Source organism: Pipistrellus hanaki (genome assembly GCF_964339955.1).
Source record: "Pipistrellus hanaki genome assembly, chromosome: 3".
NCBI classification, from domain to species: Eukaryota; Metazoa; Chordata; class Mammalia; order Chiroptera; family Vespertilionidae; genus Pipistrellus; species Pipistrellus hanaki.
In genome coordinates, this window is record NC_140505.1 from 76,875,527 (window position 1) to 76,902,134 (window position 26,608).

The following is a 26,608-nucleotide window of genomic DNA, read 5'->3' on the forward strand; positions in this document are numbered from 1 at the left end:
AAAAGATGATGAATACACAAGCTATAAATAAACGTAAGAAGAAAAGATCAAGGTCAAGAGATAAAAATCTGACAGCAAGTCAGTACCATAAGACTACACTTTTGGAAAGCAAACATAATCTAAGGTTATGTGAAATGGCCTCTGGCACATGTTCAAGTGTGAAATCTTCCTCTCACGATACTCCGAAGTGGTTAGAAACTCCCGGCACTGTGTCCAGTTTCGTATTTCTAAACTGAAAAGGAGGGTTGAGGAAAAATAAAACTTGGAAAGGATTCAGAAGAGACTCAGAGATGATTGGCAGGATAAAAAATATAACCTCTGAAAAAAGATGAAAAGAACTGGAATTATTTGCAGCTTTGAAAAGAGGAGGCGATGTGACAATAAACAATCTCACAGACAGGATGGTAGCTTTTCTCAATCTGAAGACAGAATACACAAAACCAAAACAATGAGAAAAAAGGTGATGACTTTCATAGGCCCCAGCATCTAGGCATGCAACTCATAGCTACCCAACACCCTTCATATCTCTGAGATTCACTTATTCATACTACTTATGTTTCCTCAAGATTTTTCTTCTGTTTCCTGCAGACCCTTAACATGTTAGGCCATATGCTAAACAATAAGATTTGGTACTCGAGTATACCATAAACATACAAGCAGATGCTACTTAAGATATTCTCAATAACAAAGAATGTAAATGTTTGTTATAGCAAGTGGTTTAGGTGAGATGTGAAATGAATCCCTTATATGAGACATCTAGAAATTGTGGAAACTCCTTTGGTGGAAGTCTTTTTAAAAAGCTCACTTTCTCTTTCTGGCATATTCAAGTACGGTTGGCACAGTTCTGCCCATTAATTGACTCAGGTGCTTAAGGATTGTCACTGGAGGGGTAAAGGTAAAGTGGTGGGATGAAATGAAACAAATTATCCCAAAACAGGAATACAGAAATATAAGTCAGAGTTACACACACAGCAATCAAGAAGCCCCTCCTGCAATGTAATATAATAAAGATAAGCGTGGAGCTTTGATGAAGGTCACAGGTCAGGTTCCTAAGTAGTACAACTGAATTAACCAATTCAAACTCTGTTGAAAAAAAATCACAAACTGTCTTACACTGCACAATCACATACAGATAAAACTCAGCCCAGTATCTCCTGTTCAAAAATGGATATTACGTAAGTTTATAAACACTGGAATAAGTGATATTTTCACAGTTGGCTTCTCTATTTTTATCTGCTAAAATCTCTTTTCTTCCTGTACTTCCATCTTTTCCCAATACCCCAAAAGGAACTGGCCCTGAAACCATAAGCCCTTTTTCTCTCATCTTCCTATTTCATTTCATCCCACCTCTTGACCTTCTCTTTACACCTCCAGTGATAACCTTAAGCACTAGAGTCAATAAATGGGCAGAACTGTGCCAACCATAACTTTAGCATATATCATTCTGGTTGCATTATTCTCTCTTTTCCTTATCCCCAAATCACTACCCACTTAAAAGACTTCTCCCCTAATCCTGTTCTCTATAAAAACACAATTCTTCTTTACTCTCACTGACCCACAACTATATTTTTATTTCAAAATCTTTCTGAACTTCAAAAAATATATAGCATTCTTTAGGAGCAGACCCGCCTCTGTTGGAATTCTGAAATAATTGGGGACACAATTTCAAAGGATTTCCTGACCTACTTCTGAAATAAATGTCATAAAACTACACCACCTAGTGGACTCCCATCTGCTATAAAACATGTCTCAATGTTTCTAAAACAGAGGCTTAGGAGATAAACCTCTACCACTCACTTTCTCTAATGCCAAGTCACACAGCATTTCTATTTCATAAGTCAGGAATTAAGAACTGCCCTGGCCGGTTTGGCTCAAAAGACAGAGTTTTGGCCTGTGGACAGAAGGGTCCCAGGTTCGATTCCGGTCAAGTGCACATGCCTGGGTTGTGGGTTCGATCCCCAGTAGAGGGCTTGCAGGAGGCAGCTGATCAATGATTCTCATCATTAATGTTTCTATCTATCTCTCCCTCTCCCTCCTCTCTGAATTAAAAAAAAACAACAAACTGGTTTGTTTTTGGCTTTTTTTGCAGGTTAGTTGTGGAAAGTGGTCTTTCTTTCCTGCCTGTCAAAATATACAATGGCTTCCTCAGAAAGAATGTAGCTCTCACAAAAAAGATAAAATTCAAGACATAAGGACTATTCTGCCATATCAATGTGAAATGTACTCTTTTAGGAGTTCAAATAACATTTTTTTAAAATTGAGGGTAATATAAATTTTAAAAGTAAATATATTTTCATAATAGGTTTTTAAAAAACTGCTAGTGGAGAGAAGATTAGTGTATTTTTGAGAAATCGATCAAATATGCCAAAAGAAATGTTTATCATATTTTTTATTTATAAAGTACACTTAGGTTACATTCTAGAAACTATATAACTAAACTCTCTCCCCTCTGCCCCCCCCCACCTATCCTACACAAAAAGAATCACCAATAAACATACTACACACTTGCTCTTTTATCATTTATTCAGAATGGAGTTTTAAGTACCTCTTAGAGTTTTAAAATTCAACAATCCCACCAAGCACTTAGTCAAATGCTACTCTCTCTTCTCCCCTTTCCTTAACAATTTTGTTTGGGGATATTCGAGCAACTTTGTTGTCACTAGAGGTGGCCAAGCAACCTACTTCAATGAGAGCCACATGGAAGTCTCCTGATTGGAGCTAAAAACAAAGCTACTGTTTTCCTAATGAATAGGGGCAAACTGGACTATGGGTGCCTTTTGCCTTTTTCTTCTTTCTGCCTAGAATGTGGGCTTAATATTTGGATATGCGGAAATTCCTGGGGACATGAAAATGAAACCACCTACTAAGGAGTGACAAGAAAGAGCCTGTGCCTAATGGTGCTGATGAGCAGCAGCAGAGGCTCTGGGCCTTTTCCACTTGGGGAAATAAACCTCTTTGTGCTAAGCCACAGTAGTAAGGTTGCTGTGCCATTTATTGGAGCAAAATCTTAACTGATATAAGCACCACTGTATCCTAGCCATCCTATGTAATGTGAATGCTTTCCATGCCCAACTAGGTATAACTTGATTTTAAACCTCACCTCCTAAAAGCTTTGGCAGTTTCTTATGAAACTAAACATGCTTATCATATGACCAACCAATACAACTCCTAGGTATTTACCTAAGTCAAATAAACACCCATGTTCTAAACAAAAACCTGAACATCAGTTTGTGAAAGCTTTATTCATAATCATCAAATACTGGGAATGTCCCAAATGTTCCTCAACTGGGAAATGATGAACAAACTGTGGCATATTCATATAGGTGACACCCATATGGGACAGAATAGCGATATAAATTGCCTACTGCTACATGCAACAACAGAAATGAATCTCAAATGCACTGTGCTAAGTTAAAAAGACAAATTCAAAAGCTACAGACAGTATAGTATCTATATATAAAAAGCCAGTAACCATAACGGCCATAAAAACCAGTCGCTATGATGCCCACTGTGACTAGCCAACCAGCCTGATCAGGGGGTGGGGCTGGCTGGCCAACCTTGCAACCCTTCCCCCCTGATCACATCCTCCACTCCAACAGGGGGCAGGGCCAGTCCACCAACCTCCTGCTTGACCCCACCTCAGATTACCCCCCCCCCCCACATCCGATCAGGGGCAGGGCCAGTCAGCCAACCACCCATTGCCCCTCTCCCAGGCCGCTGGCCCCCAGTTGGTACACCTTACCCCATTTGGGCGTGGGGTGGCCGGCCCACCACCCACAGCCCCTCCCCATGGCCAGCCCCATCCCCAATCGACACCCCAACTCCAATCGGGGGCAGGCCCTGTCAGCCAATCGCCCGCAGCCCCTTCCCCAAGCCCCCAGCCAGCCCAGCCTTGATCTGACCCTAATTGGGGCAGGTGGGCCAGACTGCCAGCCAACCTCCTGCCATCTCCTCCTCCCGAAAGGCCCAGCCCCAATCCACCCCAATTGGAGCCAAGGCAGCCGGAACCCACCCGTGCACGAATTTGTGCACAAATTCATGCACCGGGCCTCTAGTCATTTACAGTATAATGTTCTGCAAAAATACAAATAAGAACAGAAAACAGATCAGTGGTAGCCAGGGACTAAAGGTTGGGGGAGAAGTCAACCACAAAGGCGATGAGGGAATGTTTGGGGGTGACAGAATACTATTCTTCATCTTCACTGTGATGATTACACAGATATACACATTTGTCAGAACTATGCATTGAAGAGGTAAATTTCACTGCATGTATAACATACCTTAAAATTAATGGAGGAGTGAGCAGGCACTAGCCCTCTTACAAGAAGCCTTTCAAAACGAATTGATGGCCTGCCTTCCAGAGACTCCAAGTATCCCTTGACCAGTCATTACTATCCCTATATGATTAAACTTAAAAATGCTTCAGTTGTCTATGGTCTCATGGGCACATCATGTATATTTATCCTACATCTCATGAGTGAATATTCAAGGTAAGAGTCTACTCCTATCTACTTCCAGTGACCTTGGCCATATATAGTAAAATCTTTGCCTTTCCAAATACTGAATGTTTACCTCTAATTTCCAAGATAAACTATTGTCAAGAAAATATTCAAAGGTATCATAATGTAACATAAATGCAAAGTTTGCTGAAATTTTCCACTAACATTAGAAAGTCAAATTAGTCTTCTATCAGGGACTTTATATAAATACATGCTACCCAAGCTAGTGTGCATCTTAAAATTCTAAGTTTCTTTAGTCAGTAGATTTTTTTCCATTTAAGCACTAGTTGCACACCACCACAAGAGGGCATAGTTCACACACCTATGGGGAAAGCTACTTTAGAAAGTATTGCATTCAAATACAATCAATGGGATTTGTCTCAGTGATTGTCCAATGTAGTGAGAATTTAATGTTCAAAACCACAGCAGTTTAATTAGTACCGTGTTTCCCCGAAAATAAGACCTCCTCGAAAATAAGACTTACTTACAGGTTTCCGTCTGAGTGAAATATAAGGCATCCCTCTAAATTAAGCACCAAACACCCCCCCCCCCCACCCCCCAGGCTCTGTCTCAGAAACTTTGTGAAACCTAAACTGCAAGAAGTTGTGATTGGGTGAAGAATTCATGGGAGAAAATCACTGACAGTTGCATTGCAAATGCACTGCGAGCAGGCTACCTTGACAAGAAGTACTCATTTAAAGACAGTGCTATTGCTAAACATGAGAGATTTGGTCCACTGATTCTGAAAGAAATGGAGTCACAAGAAATTCACCAGGAAATTCAGGAATTGGATTGTTATGATGATGTTCCAGAAGATGATGACATGATTGTCATTGAATAAATGAGTAAATTCTTGATACTGTAGGATTCACAGTTTGTCTGGTTTGTGTTGACAACTACCGTACTGTATACAGGTAATAAATTTCCTTTATTTTCATTTAACAATAAATGTGTACCATATTCTTCTTCATTGAAAAATAAGACATCCCCTGAAAATAAGACCTAGCACATCTTTGGGAGCAAAAATTAATATAAGATACTGTCTTATTTTCGGGGAAACAGGGTATTAGTTATATTACTAATTTACAACCATAATTATTACTCAGATAAACACATTTCTGTCCAATTTCTATTTTTTTCTTTTGACCAATACAAAAGTTCAACAAAAGTTCAGTGTGAAAACGGACAGGACTCGGTTTTGACATTGCAGTAAATAAACTATGCTGTGGAGAGGGAACATGTGGAAACAGCTGATTTCTCTGGTGAGTAGCCATTCTTTCTACTAGTTCCAAGGCTTCTAACATTTCCTCGTATGACCACCATTCCAGTACTGTTCTGTTGCCAGCTCCACACATTAATCTATCACAAGATTCCTAAAGGAATCAGATTCCTGCAGTATTCCTTGGACACGTCTGCCACCATTTAACTTCAATGATAACTTCTTGTCTATACATTTTTTTAACTGGGGAGGGTGAGCTTTGATCATGGTGTCCAAATGACCTGTAAGATACTTCCAAACAAAATGAATTCATGGGCTCTCTTCTGCCCAATTTCTTTAAAAATAATTAAAAGTATAGTTTAACACATGAATTTAACATGTTCCTCCGTGGTTAGTGTAGGCCCCTCGCATCAAAGGATCATGGGTTCAATTCCCAGTCAAAGGCACATATCTGGATTGCAGGTTTGATCCCTGGCCCAATAAGGGCACTTGCAAGAGGCAAATAATAGATGCGTGTCTCTCACATCGATGTTTCTGTCTCTCTCTCCCTCCCTCACATTCTCTCTCTCTGCCATTCTCTAAAAAATCAATGGAAAAAATATTCTCAGGTGAAGATTAACAAAAAGTCTTGGCAAGATTTCTCCAACCACTTACTTATAAGTACCAAAATAGAAGTACACATATCATAAAAATATTTCCAAGCTCCATTTATATATATCAACATTTATAAGATGCCTTATATCTATGGCACCATGGGGTATAAACAACGATGCAAAAGATAGTTCTTACATTTGTAAAGCCTATAAGTCATTTAAAAAATTTTTATTTTCATCAATTTCAGAGAGGAAGGAAGAAGGGAGAGATAGAAACACCAATGATGAGAGAGAATCGTTTATTTGACGCCTCCTGCATGCCCCCCACTGAGGACCTAGCTTGCAATCCAGGCATATGTCCTTGACCGGAATCAAACCCGGAACCCCTCACTCCGCAGGCCAAGACTCTATCCACTTAGCCAAACCGGCTAGGGCCTATAAGTCATTTTTAAAAAAGATAAATATGCAAAGTTCATCAATAGGAGCACAATATAAAATGTCTAAGCTAAAAGGCAGAGCAGATACCAGATACCTTATTCAAAGAAGGGCAAGATATTTTTGTAGACAAATGAAGAAAACTATCCCCAAAGTGGCAGGATTTCAGCTGGGCTAAAGCAATGAGCAGAACTTGAAAGAGAGAGGAGGTACGATTTTCTAGAAGCAGCAGTTTGAGCAATGTCATTATTTTTAAGTACTCAGCCTTGCCACAGTAAAAGAGTTATTTCACTAGTTCTAAACTTTTTACTCACTTTCTTCTTTCTTCTCTCCATCTTTCAATCTCCTCTGGAGTATCTAACTTGATCTTCTTCATACCAGGAGCATGCATCTAGGGGGAAAAAGCCTGCTAAACATCAGGATGCTTATATACTTTAGACTAAATCTTAACATTATGGGGGATAATGGAGACTCTATACCTCAAAATTTAAAACCAAGTAAGTGGATTTAAAACCAACCTTATTATGACTTTTCCTTTAAAGAAAAATGTCCTGTATATTTAGATTAGAGGCCCAATACACAGGCAAGGAGGGTGAGAGAGGGTGTCCCTCAGCCCGGCCTGTGCCCTCTCTCAGTCTGGGACCCCCTGAGGGATGTCTACCTGCTGGCAAAGGGGAGCAGGCCTAAGCCAGCAGGTGGACATCCCCCAAGTAATCCTTAGTGCTGCCATGGAGGCAGGAGAGGCTCCTGCCACCACTTCTGGGCTCACTAGCCAGGAGCCCAGATTCTGGCTGAGTAGTGCTCCCCCTGTGGGAGAGCACTAACCACCAGGAAGCAGCTCAAGCATTGAGTGTCTGCTGCCTGGTGGTCAGTGCACATCATAGCAACAGGTTGTTGTCCTGTTTGGTCGATTTGCATATTAGGGTTTTATTATATAGAATAAGTGCTATTGATAACAAAAAAAAGGAGTAACATAATTTTGGTTTCAAAGTAAATGCATCCACTTTTCAACTGATATTAAAGACCCAAATTAATGACCTAACAACCAAAATTGAGTGAAGTAGCTAAAGAAATAATGAATACACAAAATAATTTGAAGAAGCATGGTGTAGAAAAAAATCACCACAGAATTTGGAGTTAAAAAACTCAAATGCAAGAATCAGTTTCTGAGGACCTGGCAAATCATTATTGTATCTCTTAAATGGGGCCAATATTTATCTACTTTACATAGTTGTTTGTGAGGATAAAATTGATTAATAGATATAAAATTGCCTTACAAAGTACTGCATAAATATTATTTTTATGCTATGTAAAATGAAGATAACAGATCAACGAAATGAAAAGAGCACATACTGAAAAAACATAAATAAAACCACAAGAACTTACATTTCTCCAGTGGAATTGGACAATCTTCTCATGTGCACTAAAAGAGCAATCTACTTCCGGACACTGTAGGAGTAAACAAAAAAAGACTATTCAATGTTTTCTATGTTAAATATGCCCATTACTATATATACAGATGTCTTTTAGCCATATTACATAGTTATCCCATCTATATGGTGTTGTCAATCATAGTTATGTCAATAGCAAAACAAAGATCACTTCAAAACAGTTATTTAAAAAGAAATTACAGCCCTAGCTGGTTTGGCTCAGTGGATAGAGTGTTGGCCTGCGGACTGAAAGGTCCCAGGTTCCATTCCAGTCAAGGGCACGTGCCCACGTTGTGGGCTCGATCCCCAGTAGGGGGTGTGCAGGAGGCATCATTAATGCTTCTCTCTTTCTCTCTCTCTCCCTCTCCTTTCCTCTCTGCAATCAATAAAAATATATTTTAAAAAGAATGACATTTTCAAAGTACATAGTACAGTAATATATACTATTTACTTTATTCCTAAAAGTAGGGGCATTTTTATAACCTCAAAGAGGATCTTTTCCAAACTAAGAACTTCCTCTTTAATTTTGCTTCTCAAATATTCTGGTTAAAAAGATTAAGTGCTTAATAAGGTCCAGACCATCTTTAGAGTGTGATGGGCCATGGAAAATTAGAGTGTGATTAAATGGTCAAGGGCAGCCTTAGAAGGAAAAGAACTTACAAAGGTGCACAAGCAACTGGAGGGGAGAACCAGCTCTCTTACAAAGCAGAGGCTCCCACACATACTGACAGCTGCCAGACCTTCCTTCTTTGCTGCCATCTTATTGCTTCCTGAAGCAGTGGGCTCTCCACCCTCAAACTGCGAATCCCCAGGGTCACTGTCCCAATTTATCAGGTCATCAAACATTTCTATGAGCTATAAGCTTTTAAGGGAAAGAAGCACAGAATTTCTACCAAATAATACCCATTTTGTTAAATTATTTCAGGATAACCTGGCTAACATGGCTCAGCGGTTGAGTATCAACCTATGAACCAAGAGTTCACGGTTCAATTCCTGGTTGGGCCACATGGCAGGATTGTAAACTCAATCCCTAGTGGGGGCATGCAGGAAGCAACCAATCGATGATTATCTCCCATCACTGATGTTTCTCTCTCTCTCACCCTTTCCCTTTCTCTGTAATCAATAAAAAACAAAAAACAAAACAAAACCTACCGTCGTATGTTCAGACATGTGTTTGTCATACTTTTCTTGATTTTTGAAACCACGATCACAGGTATCACAAAAATAGTGGAAAACTGGTTCTTTTCTTTTCTGTGAACAAAAATGAGAGGCATTAGGCTTAGGCGAAAAATCTTTTATCAGTAATAAAAATGTAACTATCCTTCTAGTAATACATACTCTGATTTTTCACATAATCTTTATACATGGGAGAAATTCCTTAAGACATTACTAATAAAGGTATAATGCTGTTTCTTTTATTTTAAGCAATTATATTAGGACAAGTAGACACAACAAAAAATTTAAATATGAGTAGAGCTAATGTAAGAGTGAATAGTCCCTAGCTGGTTTGGCTCAGTGGATAGAACACCAGCCTGTGGATAGAAGAGTTTAATTCCAGTTAAGGGCACAGGCCTGGGTTTCAGGCTCAATCCCCAGTAGGAGGTATGCAGGAGACAGCCAATCAATGATTCTCTTTCATTGATGTTTTTATCTCTCTCTCCCTCTCTGAAATCAATTTTAAAAAAGGGAATAGCCTGCAAAGTGGTAACCTAATTAAGACTTACTTGAGCATATATCAAGATGATCTAGAAATAAGTATTTAGTGTAAAAACAACATTTCATCTTTAAAAAAAAACAATCATATAGGTTTAAAACTACAGTAGGGAAAAACAATGATTTAGGTAAAGATTAGTTATTTTTTATACCAATTTGCTATTTTTATGCTTAAATATAAAACAAAAAAATTACAATGAGAAACTCTATAGGAAATATTATATTTAATTTTGAGATGTTAATAAGTATAGTTTTTCACAATATTTTGTTAATATTAGCTACATATTTTCATGCCAAAATAAAGAGTCTTACTCAACTTATTCTAAACTAATAACGTTATTTGTATACTTTAAAAGTTGAAAGGCCAGACTGTAAACATCAGAATAAAGCAAGCCTATTTTAAGACTTGGTTTCTGAACATAACTAAGTTATTCCTCTTTAAAAAAATTCAAACGATTTTTAATTCCATCACCCCTACCAATCTTCTAGTAATATACATATATAATTTATATATTATGTTTTACTTCATTGAGGTTTAATAACATTTACATTTATCTACAATCCTAATTCTCAATAATACTTACTCTTGACACTATAATGAAATGAATTCAATGTTTCCTTTATCTATAATTTTTTCATTCATTTCTCAAAAAGATTTCACTTGAAATTTTTACTTAAGCTAAGATCCTTAAAGATTTTATTATAGCAAGGCTCCATTGTGTCAATAATGGGTGCAAACACTAAAAGAGTTATGATAGAAGCACAGATATGAAAGAGTAACATAGGGACCAAGTATCACATTCAAGAACATCTTAAAAAATACCTTTTTTTTATGTTTTCCACTGGGAGGGAAGTTGAAGTCAGTAAACTCTGCATCATATTGTTGTGGAAAATAAGAATGTTTAACTGAAAAACAAAAAGAGATCCATAAATGTTTGCAAGTAAACAATTATTTAAGGTTTTATTTGCTGTAGCATATGTCATAAATACTTGAGTTAAAAAGTGGTAAACTGCCCCTTCTAAGAATAGCAGTTTGAACAAATTACCGAAGATTAAGACTAATCTACCAAATAAACATTTTTTCAAATTAATACATGGTGGTAAGATTAAGTGTCCAAAAATGCTTTAGGCATGTAAGCAATGGACAAGCTAATCTGACAAAATTCAGATTATTTCAGACATTATATGCAATAATGTAGTATTTCAAACATTAGAAATGTAAACAGTACATTATCTAACTCTTTCGACACCAATTTTACACCAGAAAACAACATTGTGAAATACTTTTTCTCCTAAAATTATTTTCATTGCTACTTCATAACTGTAATATTGCTACTGTTATGAATCATAATGTAACTATCTGTGTTTTCCGATGGTCTTAGGCTCTATAGCAGGGTTGTCTAAGACCATCGGAAAACACAGATAGTTACATTACGATTCATAACAGTAGCAAAATTATAGTTATGAAGTAGCAAAGAAAATAACTTTATGATTGGGGGGTCACCACAACTTGAGGAACTGTATTAAAGGGTCTCGGCATTAGAAAGGTAGAGAACCCCTGTCCTAAATCCTTTTCCTTCTCTAATGCCATAACCAAACTCGGAAGCCCTGATCTTTCACCTAGATTACTGAACCAGCCTCCCAGATGGTTTGCCAGTTTCTTCCAACAGACCCTGCATATTGACACCAATTCTGCAAAAGTCTTCCGAGGGTCCTTCCTGAAATCCTGGTGTATTTTCTCACTCTTTCCCCATACCTTTCACGTACTCTGCTTCAGTCACACTAGAATGCTGTAATCTTCAGGACTCTCTTTGTACTGACACCTCTTTGCCTCTGCCTTCAAAATCTCTCTTCCTACACATCTCCCAAGACATTTCTTCCAAAAGCTGCTCCCAATGCCTCAACACTGGGAAAGCACTTTCATATGCTTCTATCACCAGCACACTGTATGGTGATTTACATTTGTGAACCATCTCACCTGACTTAGGACTGCCTTAGGCACATTCGTATTCCTAGCATTTGGCACAGGATAAACAATGATTTAGATTCAATGTAATGTAAAAGGAATTTTATGCAAAGTTTGAGAATAGTGAACAATATCATGTCTTTAAATATGATCAATATGCTGATGACACCTAAATGTACAATCCCAGCCACAAATCTCCCCTGAAAGTATTATACTAGATAGCTAACAGTCTACTCAGCATCTCTACTTGACCCACATATTTTAAACTCTCTCCTGGTCTTCTCTCCAAATCAGCTCTACCCACATTCTACTTGTTTGGCATAAAAAAACAACAACAATCTACTATTAAGTTATTCGTATCTCTTTACCTACAGCAAATTATTTGGGTCGTACCCTACCTCCAAAGTATATCTAGAATCCAACTATTTCTCATCACCTCCTGAGCCCCACCCTGGTCCAAGTCCGCAGTATCTCTCACCTGGAAAACTGCACTAACTCCCTAACTGACCTCGCTTTCATTCGATTCCTATTGGTAGTCACATTAATCCTTTAAAAACATAGATCAAATCATGTCACTCCGCTGCACTACCCATATCACAACAATAAAAACAAAAGCCCCATCAACTATAAAGCCCTTACAGATCTGCCCTATCCGCAATTTTCTACAATTCTACGCCAGGCTCGTTCCTCCTTAGACACAATGATCTGCACATCAGTTCCTGCCTCAAGTCCCTTGCAGTTGCAGTTCGTCCTACCTGTATCCCTATTCCCCCAGAAGCACCCACGGGTCTGATCCTTCACCTTCTTGATGTCTTTTCACAAATGTCACCTTCCTTATGACTGGCACTGAAAACTGCACTACCCATCTTTCCTTTCTTTATCTCCCTCCGCAGCACGCACGGCCTTCAAATACGCCTTCATTTTGTTTGTTCTCCTACACCAGCCGTTTCCTACTACATTCCCAGCTCCTGATGCATAGCTGGAATTCAATAACTACCTGCTAAATTGAATGAAAGGGCAAGGAAAACATTCCTGCCGGACAAATAGTGAGACATGAATGATCAGACTCCCGAGAGTGCAGCGCAAAATCAGAGAGGGGTAAGGGGAGGAGGGGGGGGGGGGAGAGAATTGAAGATGAAAGAAGGAGAGCAAAGGGAGGAGTGGCAGTTTACCCGGAGCGTTGTAGGCTGTCTGATGCGGAGGAAAACTGCTGGGAGACGGTCTCCAGTGCCAAGATGAAGCCTGGAAACTCCAGGAGGGCTGGCCGTTGATTTGAGGCTGAGAATCAAGGCGGGACTGGGTGTCGAAGAGGGTCTGGGTCCCGGGAAGAACCTGGGCGTCGAAGCGCGGGGGCGCCTCGGGGAGCGCCTGGATCCCCGTGGATGGCTGCGCATCCGCGGCAGGCGCGGGCCCGGCGGCGGGGGGCGGCGGCGAGGAAGGCGGCGGCGGCGGCGGCAACATGGCCCAGAGCATCCATTTGTGCTGCAGCGGGACAGGGTCGCTCACGGGCCCCAACGTGGGGATCCGCTCGGGGGCTGGAAACCACCCCGCGGGAGTCACGAACCCGCTAGCCGGCTCAGCCATGCCAACCTCAGGCAGAGAACCCAGCGTGCGAAGTGGCGCAGGTCTTTTACGTCACTTCCGTCATCGCGATGACGCGCTCAGCCAATCACACACTGAAACGTCATCGGCCAGCGCCGGGAAAACTTTCTGCATTTGCCAAGGACTGCAGGCTGGTTAGCAGGAAGGCTTTGCGCTGTGTATATAGACTTGCGGGCGTGATCCGTACCGGCCTCCGCGCATGGCGAGGGATCTGATCGGGCCAGCGCTTCCGCCCGGCTTCAAGGCCCCCGGGGCAGCTGGGGACGAGGAGCGGGACCCCAGCCCCGGTAAGCTGCTGCCGGGCCCTCCCGGCCCTTTCCTGCCTGCCCCGCGTTCTGGGTGCCAGTGAGGCCTGGAGAGCGGGGGAGAGGGGAGTGGGATGTTAACTTTCCTTCCCAAGCCGTACCCGAGGGGAAAGGAGGCCGTGAGGGCCCCAGAAACGAGTTTCGGCCCTGTAATTATTATAACAGTGATGTGTTCCCACTTAGCGTTAAATGGCTGGACGCTTTGCGAAACTATCAATACACAGTCAGTTAATCCTCGTGGCAGCTTTGTACTAAGTTAGAGATTATTCTTTCTGTCGAGGAAAGAACTTGTCCAAGCTTACAGAAAAGTTTTATGGAAACCAATATTTTCATTGATTTCAGAGAGAGGACGGGAGCGGGATACAGAGATAGAAACATTAGTGATGAGAGAGATCACTGATTGGCTACCTCCTGCACGTCCCCCTCTGGACACCGAGCCCAGCCATCTGACCCGTGGTCTCCCAGTTCATGGGGTCGAGGCTCAGCCACAGCAGCGGGGCTATTTAAGCCAAATCTTTGTGGACATGCCCCGAATAAAGATCTGAACGGATGGAGAAAATGCTCTAAAGAAGGGAAGTTTTTACATTTCTCTTTATGTATTTAGTATCAAAGGGAATAAAGTAAGGAAGGTACATGAAATCCATTGGTGGTAGTTTAAGGGAGGGGTGGAAAGCAAAGGGGGGGAATCTCTAGGATTAAATAAAAAGCAAAGTGAAGAAACACTTTTACATTGGTGGGTACAGGATAGTCACTTAACATTTACAGCACATAAGATGGTATGCAACAAGATAACAAAGAGGGCCCCTGTGTTCTCTGGTGGGCCTGTGCTCTGGTGCCTGCAATTGTGCCTTTGAGGGGTCTAGAAAAGAAAATTATGTATCTTTTCAAAATTATGTTGTCCTTGCCGAAACCACCGGTTTGGCTCAGTGGATTGAGCATCAGCCTGCGGACTGAAAGGTCCCAGGTTCCATTCCAGTCAAGGGCATGTACCTTGGTTGCGAGCAAATCCCCAGTGAGGGGTGTGCAAGAGGCAGCTGATGGATGATTCTCTCTCACCGATGTTTCAAATTCTCTATCCCTCTCTCTTCCTTTCTGTGAAAAATCAATAAAACATTTTTTAAAAAAAGTTATGTTGTCCTAAGTTCATAAGAACAATGGACAGGGCTCACTTAGAGTGAAGATTGACTTTGCTAAGGAAGCTATAGGCCTGGGGTGTGACTACCTTCTATGACCTGCCCAGGAGGAATTTGTGAACAGACCTGCCCAGACGTGGCCCTCAGTGGCCTTGTCAATGTTATTGCAGAGCCCCCCTTTTTGTTTCCATGTTACAAAAGGGTTCCCTGAGGCTCAGGCTGTTACCAGATCACACAGGTAGTCAGTGGTGGAGCCCTATTTAGAATGAAGTCAGTACTCTGGCTTACTGCCTTCTGATATACAGTGTCTCTGGCTCTTGGAGAAGATGCTGTGCTCTCTAGCCTGACCATCCATCCTAGCTTCTAGCTCTGTCATTGCATCTCAAACCAGTTAGAGTTTCTGGCAGTTCACCAATTCTCTAATCTGGCTTCACTCTGCACTTAACATACCTGACAAATTCCTACCTCATCCTTGAAAGCCGTACTTAAATGGCACCTCAGTGAAGCTTTCCAAAACTCTCCCAAGCATTGTCATGCCTTCTTCTTTACTCATGGGTTTTTTCCCCCTACTTAATTACATCATGTATTTAACACATTGTTTTCGGATAACTGGTTGGCTTACCTGTCTCCACTATTGCACTGTAAACTTCTGGCCGTAACACAGTAGCACTTTGTATTTGCCAAGTAAATGCTTTTCAGACTCCTCCATGCATATCTATCTCCTTTAATGTTTGCTCTAATTCATAGCCTGGTTCTGACACTAAAGTTGGAAAAGAATAAAGTCAAAAGAGTAACTCTCCCATTTCTCAATCTAATTTTTGTTCTTGGACTATCTGGCGGCCATGTTTCCACCTAGAGTAGCAACATTCAATCTTTTTCATCTTATAATTGTTGGGTCACTGGATATGCATATATTCATTCATCATTAGTAGATTCTACCAGTTTCCAATACCAGTTTACATTCCCACCAGCATTATGAGAATCCTCATTCCATATTCTCACTAATACTTTTATCTGTTTTTTAAATCTGATGATTTGTAGCAATATCTCATTGTAGCTTTAATTTGTATTTTTCTGGTGACAAAGTTGATCACCTTTTCATGGTTTTGTTTTTTTGTTTTTGTTTTCTCATTAGGATAAGTGTCAAGTCTTTTGCTCATTTTTTCTTTGAGATGCCCTTTTTCTTACTGATTTATAGAGTTCTTTATATAGTCTAGACAAAAGTCATTTTTCAGCATGAATCTTTTTTCAGAGATGTGTGCTGCAAATATTTTCTCTAATTCTATGAGTTGCCTTTTGATCTCTCATTAGTATATTATGATGAACATAAGTTCTTAATTTTCATATATTTTGATTTTTAATTTAATTTATATTTTACTGAATTTATTGGGGAGATACTGGTTAACTAAATATCACAGAATTCTGATGTACAATTCTACCACCCATCATCTGTACACTACATTGTGTGTTCAACATCCTAAGTCAAGTCTCTTTCCATCACCATTTATCCTCCCTATGCCCTCCTCCACCTCCCCCAGCAATCACTACTACACTGTTGTCTGTGCCCATGAATTTTCTCTCTCTCTCTCTCTCTCTCTCTCTCTCTCTCTCTCTCTCTCTCTCTCTCTCTCTCTTTTTTTTCCCTCTTCTTTGGTCAATCCCTTCACCCAGCCCTGCAATTCCCATCCAATCCTCCATAGATGTCAGCCTGCTCTCTATGACTCCGTCTCTATTTTCCTTGTTAGTTCATTTTGTTCATTAGATTCTACATTGAGTGAAATTACATGGTACCTGTCTTTCTCTGTCTCATTTCACTTAGCACAATGTTCTCCAGGTGTATACATGCTGTCACAAAGGGTAAGATTTTCTTTTTGTCAGCCAACTAGTAATCCATTGTGTAAATGTATCACGGCTTTTTTATACTCTCATCTACTGATGGACACTTGCGCTGTTTCCAAATCTTGGCTACTGTAAATAACGCTGCAGTGAATTTAGGGGGTACATATATGGTATTCTTTCAAATTAGTGTTTTGGATTTCTTTGGATAAATTTCCAGAAGTGGAATCACTGGGCCATATGACAGTTCCATTTTTAATTTTTGAGGTAACTCCATACTGCTTTCCACAGTGACTGCACCAGTTTGCATTCCTATCAACAGTGCACAACTTTTCTTCCCTTCTCTTCCCATCGTTGCTAACATTTGTGGTGTGTTCATTTATTGACGATAGCCATTTTGACAAGTGTGAGGTAATATCTCATTGTGGTTTTAATTTGTATTTATCTGATGATTAGTAACATTAAGCATCTTTTCATATGCCTTTTGGCCATCTGTATGTTTTCTTTGGAGAAGTGTCTATTCAGGTCCTTTGTCCGTTTAGTTAATTAGATTGTTTGAGGGTTTTTTGGTGTTAAGTAAGTTCCTTATAAATTTTGGATATTAAGTCCTAATCAGATATATCAGTGAATATATTCTCTCCTTCAGTGGGTTGTCATCTCATGTTGTTGATTTTTTCCTTTGCTGTGCAAAACTTTTTAATTTGATGTAGTCCCATTTGTCTATTTTTCCTTTTGTTTTTTGCCCAAGGAGATCTATCAGAAGAAATATTGCTATAAGGAATGTCCGAGATTTTACTACCTATCTTTCTTCTAGGATTTTTATGGTTTTAAGTCTGTAGGCCATTTCGAATTTATTCTTGTGTATGGTGTCAAAAAATGGTCTAGTTTCATTTTTTTGCATGTATCCATCCAGTATTTCCAACACCATTTATTGAATGGACTATCTTAACCCCATTGTATATTTTTGCCTCTTTTGTTAAATATTAATTGATTATAAAGGCATGTGTTTATTTCTGGGCTCTCTATTCTGTCCCATTTATCTTTATGTCTGTTTTTATGCCACTATCATGCTGTTTTGATTACAATGGCTTTGTAGAATAGTTTGATATCAGGGAGTGTGATTCCTCCATCTTTGTTCTTTTCAGTATTGCTGGGGCTATTTGGGGTCTTTGTGTTTCCATATAAGGCTTTGGAATATTTTTTCTAGTTCTGTGAAATACACCATTGATATCTGGATAGGAATTCATTGAATTTATAGATTGCTTTGAGAAGTAAGGACACCTATCCATGAACACAGTATATGCTTCCACTTATTTGTATCTTCTCCCATTTCTTTCTTCAGTGTCTTATAATTTTCCCAAGCACAGGTCTTCTTCATCCTTGGTTAATTTATTCACAGGTATTTTATTCTTTTTGAAGCAATTGAAAATGGGATTGTTTTCTAATAATTCATTATTGGTGTATGAAAATACAACTTATTTTTTAAATATTTATTTTGTATTCTACTTTACTGAATTCAGTTTTAGTAGGTTTTTGGTGGAATCTTTAGGGTTCTTTATATACAATATCATGTCACCTGCAAATAATGACAGTTTTACTTCTTTCTCTCTAATTTGGATGCCTTTTATTTCTTCTTGTACAAAAAACAGGAGCAAATAAGATTAAAGTCCATAATAAAAGATAGCCAGCCAATGCTATGAATTCAGAAAAGAAAGTTTAGAATGTCAGCTGGGGCTTCATTGAAACAGTTGTGGCTAGTTATGACATACACGAGAAATCTCTAGTTGCAGGACCAGCTCTGCCCCCTAATTATAAAAGCAGTAGTTCAGAGTCATCAGACAGCGATGAGGACAGTAATTCTGAAGGAAACCAAGAATCTGAAGAAGATGACACTGGTCCACCTGCAAGGTCAGTCACTTTCTTAATCCAAGCTTCAAATCTGGTGTACATTGGCTGGAGCAGATAGCCAGTGAGGGGGATCGCACATCTGCATTTATACAAACAGGAAGAAATCATTTCCTGTGGCAACTATGGCTTTTACAAAGAAACTTATGTTAGTAGTACATAGATGTGGAGATATCTACAATTTCAATAAAATTCTTATAGAATTTGTCTTTAAGGTGTTATTAAAGTGCCTAAATATTCTAAATAAACCATAGGATTTATTCTTTTAAAATTACATATGCAGTGTATGAGACAGAAATAGCAGCATAAAACTTTTCTTTAAATAAGATTAAAAGCTAAAGTCATAAACTTTTTGCTCAGAAACATCTAGCAAACAGACTACTATTTGAAACTTTGTGATAGAATCTTTAACACCACAGAAAATATAGGAAATGAATATATTACTGCTGTAAAAAAAAAAAAAAAAAAAAAAAAAAGTAGCCAATCTTTTAATCATTTTAGGCCAAAAATAAATCCCAGGAAAAGATTAGTAGGCGACTTACTGTGGTATTTGTGTGTGTTTGTGTGTGTGTGTTTAATTTGGCAAGATTATTTTTTTATTTCAGTATTTATACAGTTATTTGAAGTTAAAAACTAAAATTCTTGTGAAAAAAAATGTTTGACATATGCATAAAGTTACACTACTATGTTTCCAGGAAACAGAGGATAAATCAAGATGATGATGATGATGATGATGAAGGATTTTTTGGACCAGCCCTTCCTCCTGGATTTAAAAAGCAGGATGATTCTCCTCCAAGGTGATAATGCATATTTCAGGCCAGTCTTTTCTAAATATTTTAACTAGTGCCTGGTAGTTCATTAATGAGTTTTCTGCGATTGTTTTTTACTTACATGTTTTCTAATATTTGAAATTCATGTAATACAAATAATTATCTAAACTTTTAAATAAAAATAATTATAATCAAATTTCCTATAATTATTTACATGTTTATGACACTTTCATATAATAGTTTATAGAACATCCTCATCTTTTATTTGATACACAAGTATTTTGTGGTAGGCTGAGTGGAACATGATCCTCTTTCTCCTTTTTGTAAACAGATAAGGTTGCACACACAGTAAGTGGTACACCTGGGGTCTAGAATCCTGGTATTTGACTCCTAACCCAGACTTTTTCATTCCATATGTATATACACACACACACACTCACGTGTGTATCTTATATGGTGCCTGGCACAGAGTAAGCTCATAGTAAATGTTGAGTCCTGTTTTCTTGGAATTGCAAAATTTTGAAATGCTAAACATGAAATTGCACAACAAATTGTTTATAATTCATAATACTATTAACCAATATAAGAGCAGGTTAAAAAGAAAAGGTTGTTGGGCATATTTTATTCAGAGTTTATCATCACATTTGTCAGCTCTTTGTTTTCAGAAATAACAGGGATAGACAATATACTATCTGTTTTTGTATAACCCCAAGCTAGGAATGATCTTTAAAGGGCCATTAAAAAACAAACAAATATACAGCAGAGACCCAAATGTGGCCCTCAAGACCTAAAATTTTCTATCTGGCCTGTTATAGAAAATGTGCTGAGAATATAATATGTTTTTTTATTTTTTTAAATAAATCTTTATTCAGATTATTACAAATGTGTTCCTCTCTCCCCCTCCCAATTGCTCCCCTCCACTAGGTTCCCGCCCCACCCTCTGTCCTTTCCCCATCCCCTATTGTCCTCATCCATAGGTGCACAGTTTATGTTCAGTCTCTTCCCACATCCCTATCTCCCCCTTTCCCCAAGAATCGTCAGTTCACTACCCTTCTATACCTCTGATTCTATTATATTCACCAGTTAATATTGTTCATCAGGTTTTGTTTGTTTTTTTTATTCCCTTGGTTTTTAGATTCACTTGTTGATAGTTATGTATTTGTTTATATATATATTTTTTTAAATATATTTTATTGATTTTTCACAGAGAGGAAGAGAGAGGGATAGAGAGTTAGAAACATCGATGAGAGAGAATCATCCATCAGCTGCCTCTTGCACACCCCCTGTTTGGGATGTGCCCGCAACCAAGGTACATGCCCTCAACCGGAATCAAACCCGGGACCTTTCAGTCCACAGGCCAACGCTCTATCCACTGAGCCAAACCGGTCCCGGCTGTTGTTCATAATTTTTATCTTTATCTTCCTCTTCCTAAAGAACCCCCTTCAGCAATTCATATAATTCTGGTTTGGCGGTGATGAACTCTTTTAGCTTTTTTTTATTTGGGAAGCTCTTTATCTGGCCTTGGATTCTGAGTGATAGCTTTGCTGGGTAGAGTATTTTTGGCTGTAGGTTCTTATTATTCATCACCTTGAATATTTCTTGCCATTCCCGTCTGGCCTGCATGGTTTCTGTTGAGAAGTCAGCTGACAATCATATAGGTGCTCCTTTATAGGTAACTACCTGCTTTGCTCTTGCTGCTTTTAATATTCTCTCTTTGTCTTTTGCTCTTGGAATTTTAATTATGATGTGTCTTGGTGTGGTCCTCCTTGGATTCCTTTTGTTTGGGGTTCTGTGGGCTTCTTGGACTTGTAAATCTATTTCTTTCCCCACGTGGGGGAATTTTTCTGTCACTATTTCTTCCAGTATTCTTTCGGTATCTTGCTCTCTCTCTTCTTCTGGGACCCCCATAATTCTGATGTTGGTTCGCTTGAAATTGTCCCAGAGGTTTCTTACACTATCTTCAACTTTCTGGATTCTCTTATCTTCTAGCTTCTGCAGAGGAGTGTCCTCTGGCTCTTTGTGTTCTAAATCTTTGTCTTGATTCTTGCCATCTTCCAGTCTGTTTTTAGGACTCTGTGTAATATTTTTTATTTCAGACAATGTTTTCTTCATTTCTAGTTGATCCCTTATTATTTCTAGTTGATCCCTTTTCTTATCCTCATAGGTCTCATTTATTTTATCGGCCTTTTTTAGGATATTGTTGAACAACCTTATAACTGTAGTTTTGAACTCAATATCCAATCTTTTCTTTTCCTCCATCTTCTTCCTATGTGTCCTTCCTCTTGTCTGCATTTTAGTTGTTTCCCTGATTTAATGGAATAGTTTTGTGTACCAGGTGTTCTGGTAGAGCCCAGTAGCACAGCCTTTCCCGTTACCTGTGGTGGACAGTCTTGGTGTAGCCCTTTGTGGGCTGTGTGTGCAGTCTTGTTGTTAAGCCTTGCTTATTGTTGGTATCGCTGGGAAGTGTTGATCTCCAAGCCAATTGGCTGTGAGGATCAGCAGTATCTCAGCTGGGAGGGCTTCTATACACTCCGCTTGGATGGAGTGGGGTCTCAGGGTAGCGCAGACAATCTTTGGTTCCCTGTCAGTCTAATCTTAGAAAAGTCCTGTTTGTGGTGAGTTTCGGAAGATTGGTTGCAGGCATGCGCACCTCTTTGGTAAAGGTGCAGACAAGCTTTGTATTCCAGCCAGTCCCTCCTTAGAGAAAGCCAGCCTTTGGGAGAGCTTCTGTGCTCAGCTTGGATGGGGCGGAATCTCGGGTTGGTGCAGACAAGCTTTGTTTTCCCTTCAGCTCCTCCCCAAGTCCCGCAGTAATGGCTTCTGGCTTCACACACCTCCGAGAGATCTCTGCCCACTGCCTGACAGTCTGGCCTCTCCATGTGTAGGGCCGTCTATCAGAGCAATAGGGTGATTCTGTTTTCCTCTCGAACAAGAAAGCCAACCGAGCGGTAGCTGTCCGCCCTTTCTGCGTGCCGGGAGTAAGCCAGCGCCTTTTCGCTGGCACAGTTCTCCACACCTTCACAGTTCCTGAGGTTCAGCATGCCTTCTCTCTCCTTCTCAGATGGCAGAGCCTCCTCTCAGCCAGCCGTCCGGTGCTTCAGGGCAATGCCTCCCCTGTTTTCCAGTTCTAAATTCAAATTTGTTGTGGTAGGCTGCATTCGGGTGTCTACCTTATGCCGCCATCTTGGTTTCTCCTAATATTTCTTTTAGGAAAATAAATTATTAAATGTATAGCAGTATCTTTTTTGAGAATTATATTTTGACAATAATAAAATACATGTGTAAAATTAATAGGTGGTAGCATATAATGTAGGCAGAAACCTTTTATACAGCCTTTTATACAGCCATACCATGTCATGATTCTTTTACTATATTTTAAGATTTCATGTACTAGTAATTTTATCTTTACAAATTCCCTGAGGCCAGAGAATTAAGCTTTAATTGCATTTGTAAATATGCTAATAATTGTACTCAGGAAAAAATCCATGGAGTACTTCTTATAACTAATTTGATCTTTCTAACAGTACCAAATTTCCCTGTTTTTTATATACAAAATTGATTTGGCTCAAAAAGGTTTTATGAACCAAGAAAAGTGGTTATGAAATAGCTAGGATCAGAAACCAGACCTGATTTTCAGGACTGTTTTTCCTCTGCCAGGAGGCTGTCTGGGAGGCTCTAATTGAGCTCAGTGCAATCTGGAAAATTCAGCTTAGGACTTCATTTCCACCTTGCATGGTAATAATGGCTCAGTGACATCTCTGGAAAAAGACATTGGTATTAAAGAAACTTGAAAGTATGAACAAGAGTAGAAAATATCTTTTCTTTTTTCTCTATACAAAGTAAAGTTTTCTCTTTTTAAGACCCAGAATTTAGGCTGTTATCTCTACTGGACTGATGGCAGTTCTCTCAGAATATGGCAATAGGGCAGTTTAAAAGAAAATGAACTTTTCATTAAGTAGTTCAGGGTTCAGACTCCAGCTCTGCCACTTATTAGTGTGTGTTGCCCTTGAGCATTATTTTGCTCACCTAGAAAATGGAGTGACTTACATCTGGCAAGGTTATTTTATGGAAACAAAGTTACGCTGGTTGGCATGTGGTTAGCACAGTAACTTTTCCTTTTTTTCAAATACATTCTTTTCTATACACTTCCACATCATTTTCAGATTAGTGAAGACAAGGCTTAGATTTTTGATACGTGTAACCTAAGTTACTAACATCTGTTGTGTGCTTGTGCTGTACATGTTTTTCAAACTCAGTTTATACAATAGTTTAGAAGTTTGGACTATAATTATAATGCCCCTAACCTATTTTTCAGTGGACAGTGAATATTGAAACTGAAAACCAAGGCACCAAATAGAAAAAACATCTTCGTAGGCTTTAGTCCATAATAACAACTCTTTTTAATCACCATTTTTATTTAAAACTAGAGGCCTGGTGCACCAGTGGAGTCCCTCAGCCTGGCCCATGGGGATCATGCTGAAACCGGCTCTCCCACATCCCCTGAGGGGTCCTGGGTTGCAAGGGGCATGTCTCAAGTGATGCACCCTGGAGGAATCAGGCTCCCTCCTTTCTGGTTCCAGGTGCATCATCTGAGAACTGAGAACCGCTGCTGGCCAGTGACTGCAGCTTGGCAGTTCCTGCATTGAGCATCTACCCCCTTCTGGTCGGCACATCATAGTTACCGGCTAATCAGCTGGTTGGCCAGTCGGCCAGTCGCTTAGGCTATTATATATCTGCTAGTGACCTGGTGCGTGAAATTCATTCACGGGAGGGGGTGTCCCTCAGCCCAGCCTGCACCCTCTTCAATCTGGGGCCCCTTGGGGGACATCCCACTCATAATCCAGCACCACTGGCTCCTAACCGCTCACCTGCCTGCCTGCTGATCACCTCTAACCACTCTACCTGCCAGCCTGCTTGCCCCCAACTACCCCCCGCCCCCACCAGCCTGATCACTCCCAACTGCCCTCCCCTCCTGGCCTGATCACCCCTAACCACCTCTGCCTTGTCCCCACCACCATGGCTTTGTCCGGAAGATCTCCCAGTCTAATTAGCATATTAGTTTTTTTATTAGTATAGATATAGTTCTTTTATTTATTTAAAAAAATATTTTATTGATTTTTTCCAGAGAGGAAGAGAGAGGGATAGAGAGTTAGAAACATCAATGAGAGAGAATCATCGATCAGCTTCCTCTTGCACACCCCCTACTAGGGATGTGCCCAGAACCAAGGTACATGCCCTTGAATAGAACCTGGGACCTTTCAGTCCGCAGGCTGACGCTCTATCCACTGAGCCAAACCGGTTTAGGCTAGAGATAGAGAACTATCTCTGCCATAAAGATTAAGAATTACAGGTTCAGTATCTAACCATTGACTAACAAATAGAAATAAAAATGCAGCTGAAACCAGTTTGGCTCAGTGGATAGAGCTTCAGTCTGCAGACTGAGGGGTCCCGGGTTCGATTCCGGTCAAGGGTATGTACCTTGGTTGCGGGCACATCCCCGGTGCAGGAGGCAGTTTCTGGCTTTCTGTCGCTCTCCCTTCCTCTCTAAAAAATCAATAAAATATATTTTTTTTAAAAATAAAAATGCAAAAATTAGATTTTGAAAATATTAAGTGGAAAAGTACTAAATTATAAAAAAAAATAATATGTTAAGTAAAATTCTCATCCACATTTTTTATTTTCTGACTTTTTATCATTTTTGTGAATTTTATTCTGAAAACTGCTTTTTAAAGTTACAGGAAAATGATAAAGGTACATTTTATATTTCAGGCCCATAATAGGTCCTGCATTACCACCTGGTTTTATTAAATCTGCACAGAAAAGTGACAAAGGCAGAGATGATCCAGGGCACCAAGTACCATCATATTTCAACTCTAAGGTTTGGAAAATTTTTGCTTAAAGGCTAAGCTGTACCAAACTCAAGACTTTACATAATTTTTAAATAATAGTAATGACTACAGTTTTTTTACTCAAATGTGATGTAATTGAGGATTAATTGAGGATTATAGCATAGGTAGATAAATCAATTTTAAGACCTAAGATTCTATTAGAAAAATAATATATAATGTTGGAAGGGTATTACCTTTTTATGATAATCCTTAAAAGGAAGCTTCAGAGTGCTAGAAGATAGAACATGATGAAAAATGTAAAGAATTTATGTGATCTAACCCAGAGCAGAGAAAGCTCAGGAATTTTTAAACAATGATCTTTACCTTGGAATTAACTCTCTCCTACCTAGCTCAGTTATTTGTATATAGCACTGGCAGATAAGTAATTTTATGAAACGATATTTCAAGTGATTTTGGAGTCAAGTGTGAAGGCTGTTTTCTTGTTGAAAGCCAGTTCTTCAACAATAGATGAGATTTGTACAGTGTTTTATAATTTTAAGGCATGTTACTCATATGGATATTATTTTTATCTTCTCTACATTGTTATGAAATAAGTATGATCATATCTTATAGATGCTAGAAATCAGAAAAATTGGCTAGTATACACAAGATTGCACAGTTTGTACTTATTAAAGTCCCAGTCCTTATGCCGTTAAATCACCTGTTCACTCTGCTATTCTGTGTGGCTTCCTGTATGTCTATCTTTATTGAGTATTCAACAGTTACACTGAGGTTGTTACTTAAGGGAATACTATGCAGTGGTTAAGATCATGAACTTCATAATCATTTATTCATTCTTTCAACAATATTATAGAGCTTCTACAGTGTGTCAAGCATATAGTCACAGAAATTAATCTGACAACAAATTATTTTGTTCCTAACTACAAAGATATTCAGAATCCAGCCACTTCCAAATTTGGACCACCCTGGTCCAAATCAACACCATATTACACCTCTTTTATTGGTTTTCATGCTTTAGCTCTTATTCCTCAATTACCTCTTCTCAACACAGCAGCTAGAGTTGCCTGGATGAAACAAAGTCAGATCATGTCACACACTCAGGACCATAAATTGTTCTTCCTCTGCAGAAAGCCAAAGTCCTTACAGGGTCCTTTACAATCTGGCCTCCGTTAGCTCTGTGATTTTCTCTCTATTTTGATCTGACCACACTGGGCTCCTTGCCATACCTTCTCAAAATAAACAGGTAGATGTCTACCCCTGAGCCTTTACACCTGCTAAGTCTCTCAAATTGGTCTTCCCTAGATATCTGTGTCTTGCCTCATTTTTTTGCTGGACTGTCGCTTTAAAGAGGTT

General features: G+C 39.4%; 2 protein-coding genes across 3 annotated transcripts in view; one reads left to right on the forward strand and one right to left on the reverse strand.

Annotated features, from left to right (window-relative positions):
- The window catches only part of NUFIP1 (nuclear FMR1 interacting protein 1), a 35,151-nt gene extending 21,647 nt beyond the window's left edge, over positions 1-13,504 (reverse strand). The window contains exons 1-5 of the mRNA XM_084879423.1: positions 13,028-13,504; positions 10,713-10,795; positions 9,329-9,427; positions 8,133-8,195; positions 7,061-7,137 (exon numbers count right to left, since the gene is read on the reverse strand). Of these exons, the coding sequence (XP_084735549.1) occupies positions 7,061-7,137; positions 8,133-8,195; positions 9,329-9,427; positions 10,713-10,795; positions 13,028-13,439 (734 nt within the window). The 5' untranslated portion in view covers positions 13,440-13,504. The remainder of the gene's footprint in view (positions 1-7,060; positions 7,138-8,132; positions 8,196-9,328; positions 9,428-10,712; positions 10,796-13,027) is intronic.
- An 18-nt stretch (positions 13,505-13,522) lies between these two features.
- Positions 13,523-26,608, forward strand: part of GPALPP1 (GPALPP motifs containing 1) — a 32,329-nt gene continuing 19,243 nt past the window's right edge. For both annotated transcript variants that reach the window (XM_084879452.1, XM_084879451.1), the window contains exons 1-4: positions 13,523-13,744; positions 18,516-18,639; positions 19,332-19,433; positions 25,176-25,284. In XM_084879452.1, the coding sequence (XP_084735578.1) occupies positions 13,657-13,744; positions 18,516-18,639; positions 19,332-19,433; positions 25,176-25,284 (423 nt within the window). In that variant the 5' untranslated portion in view covers positions 13,523-13,656. The remainder of the gene's footprint in view (positions 13,745-18,515; positions 18,640-19,331; positions 19,434-25,175; positions 25,285-26,608) is intronic.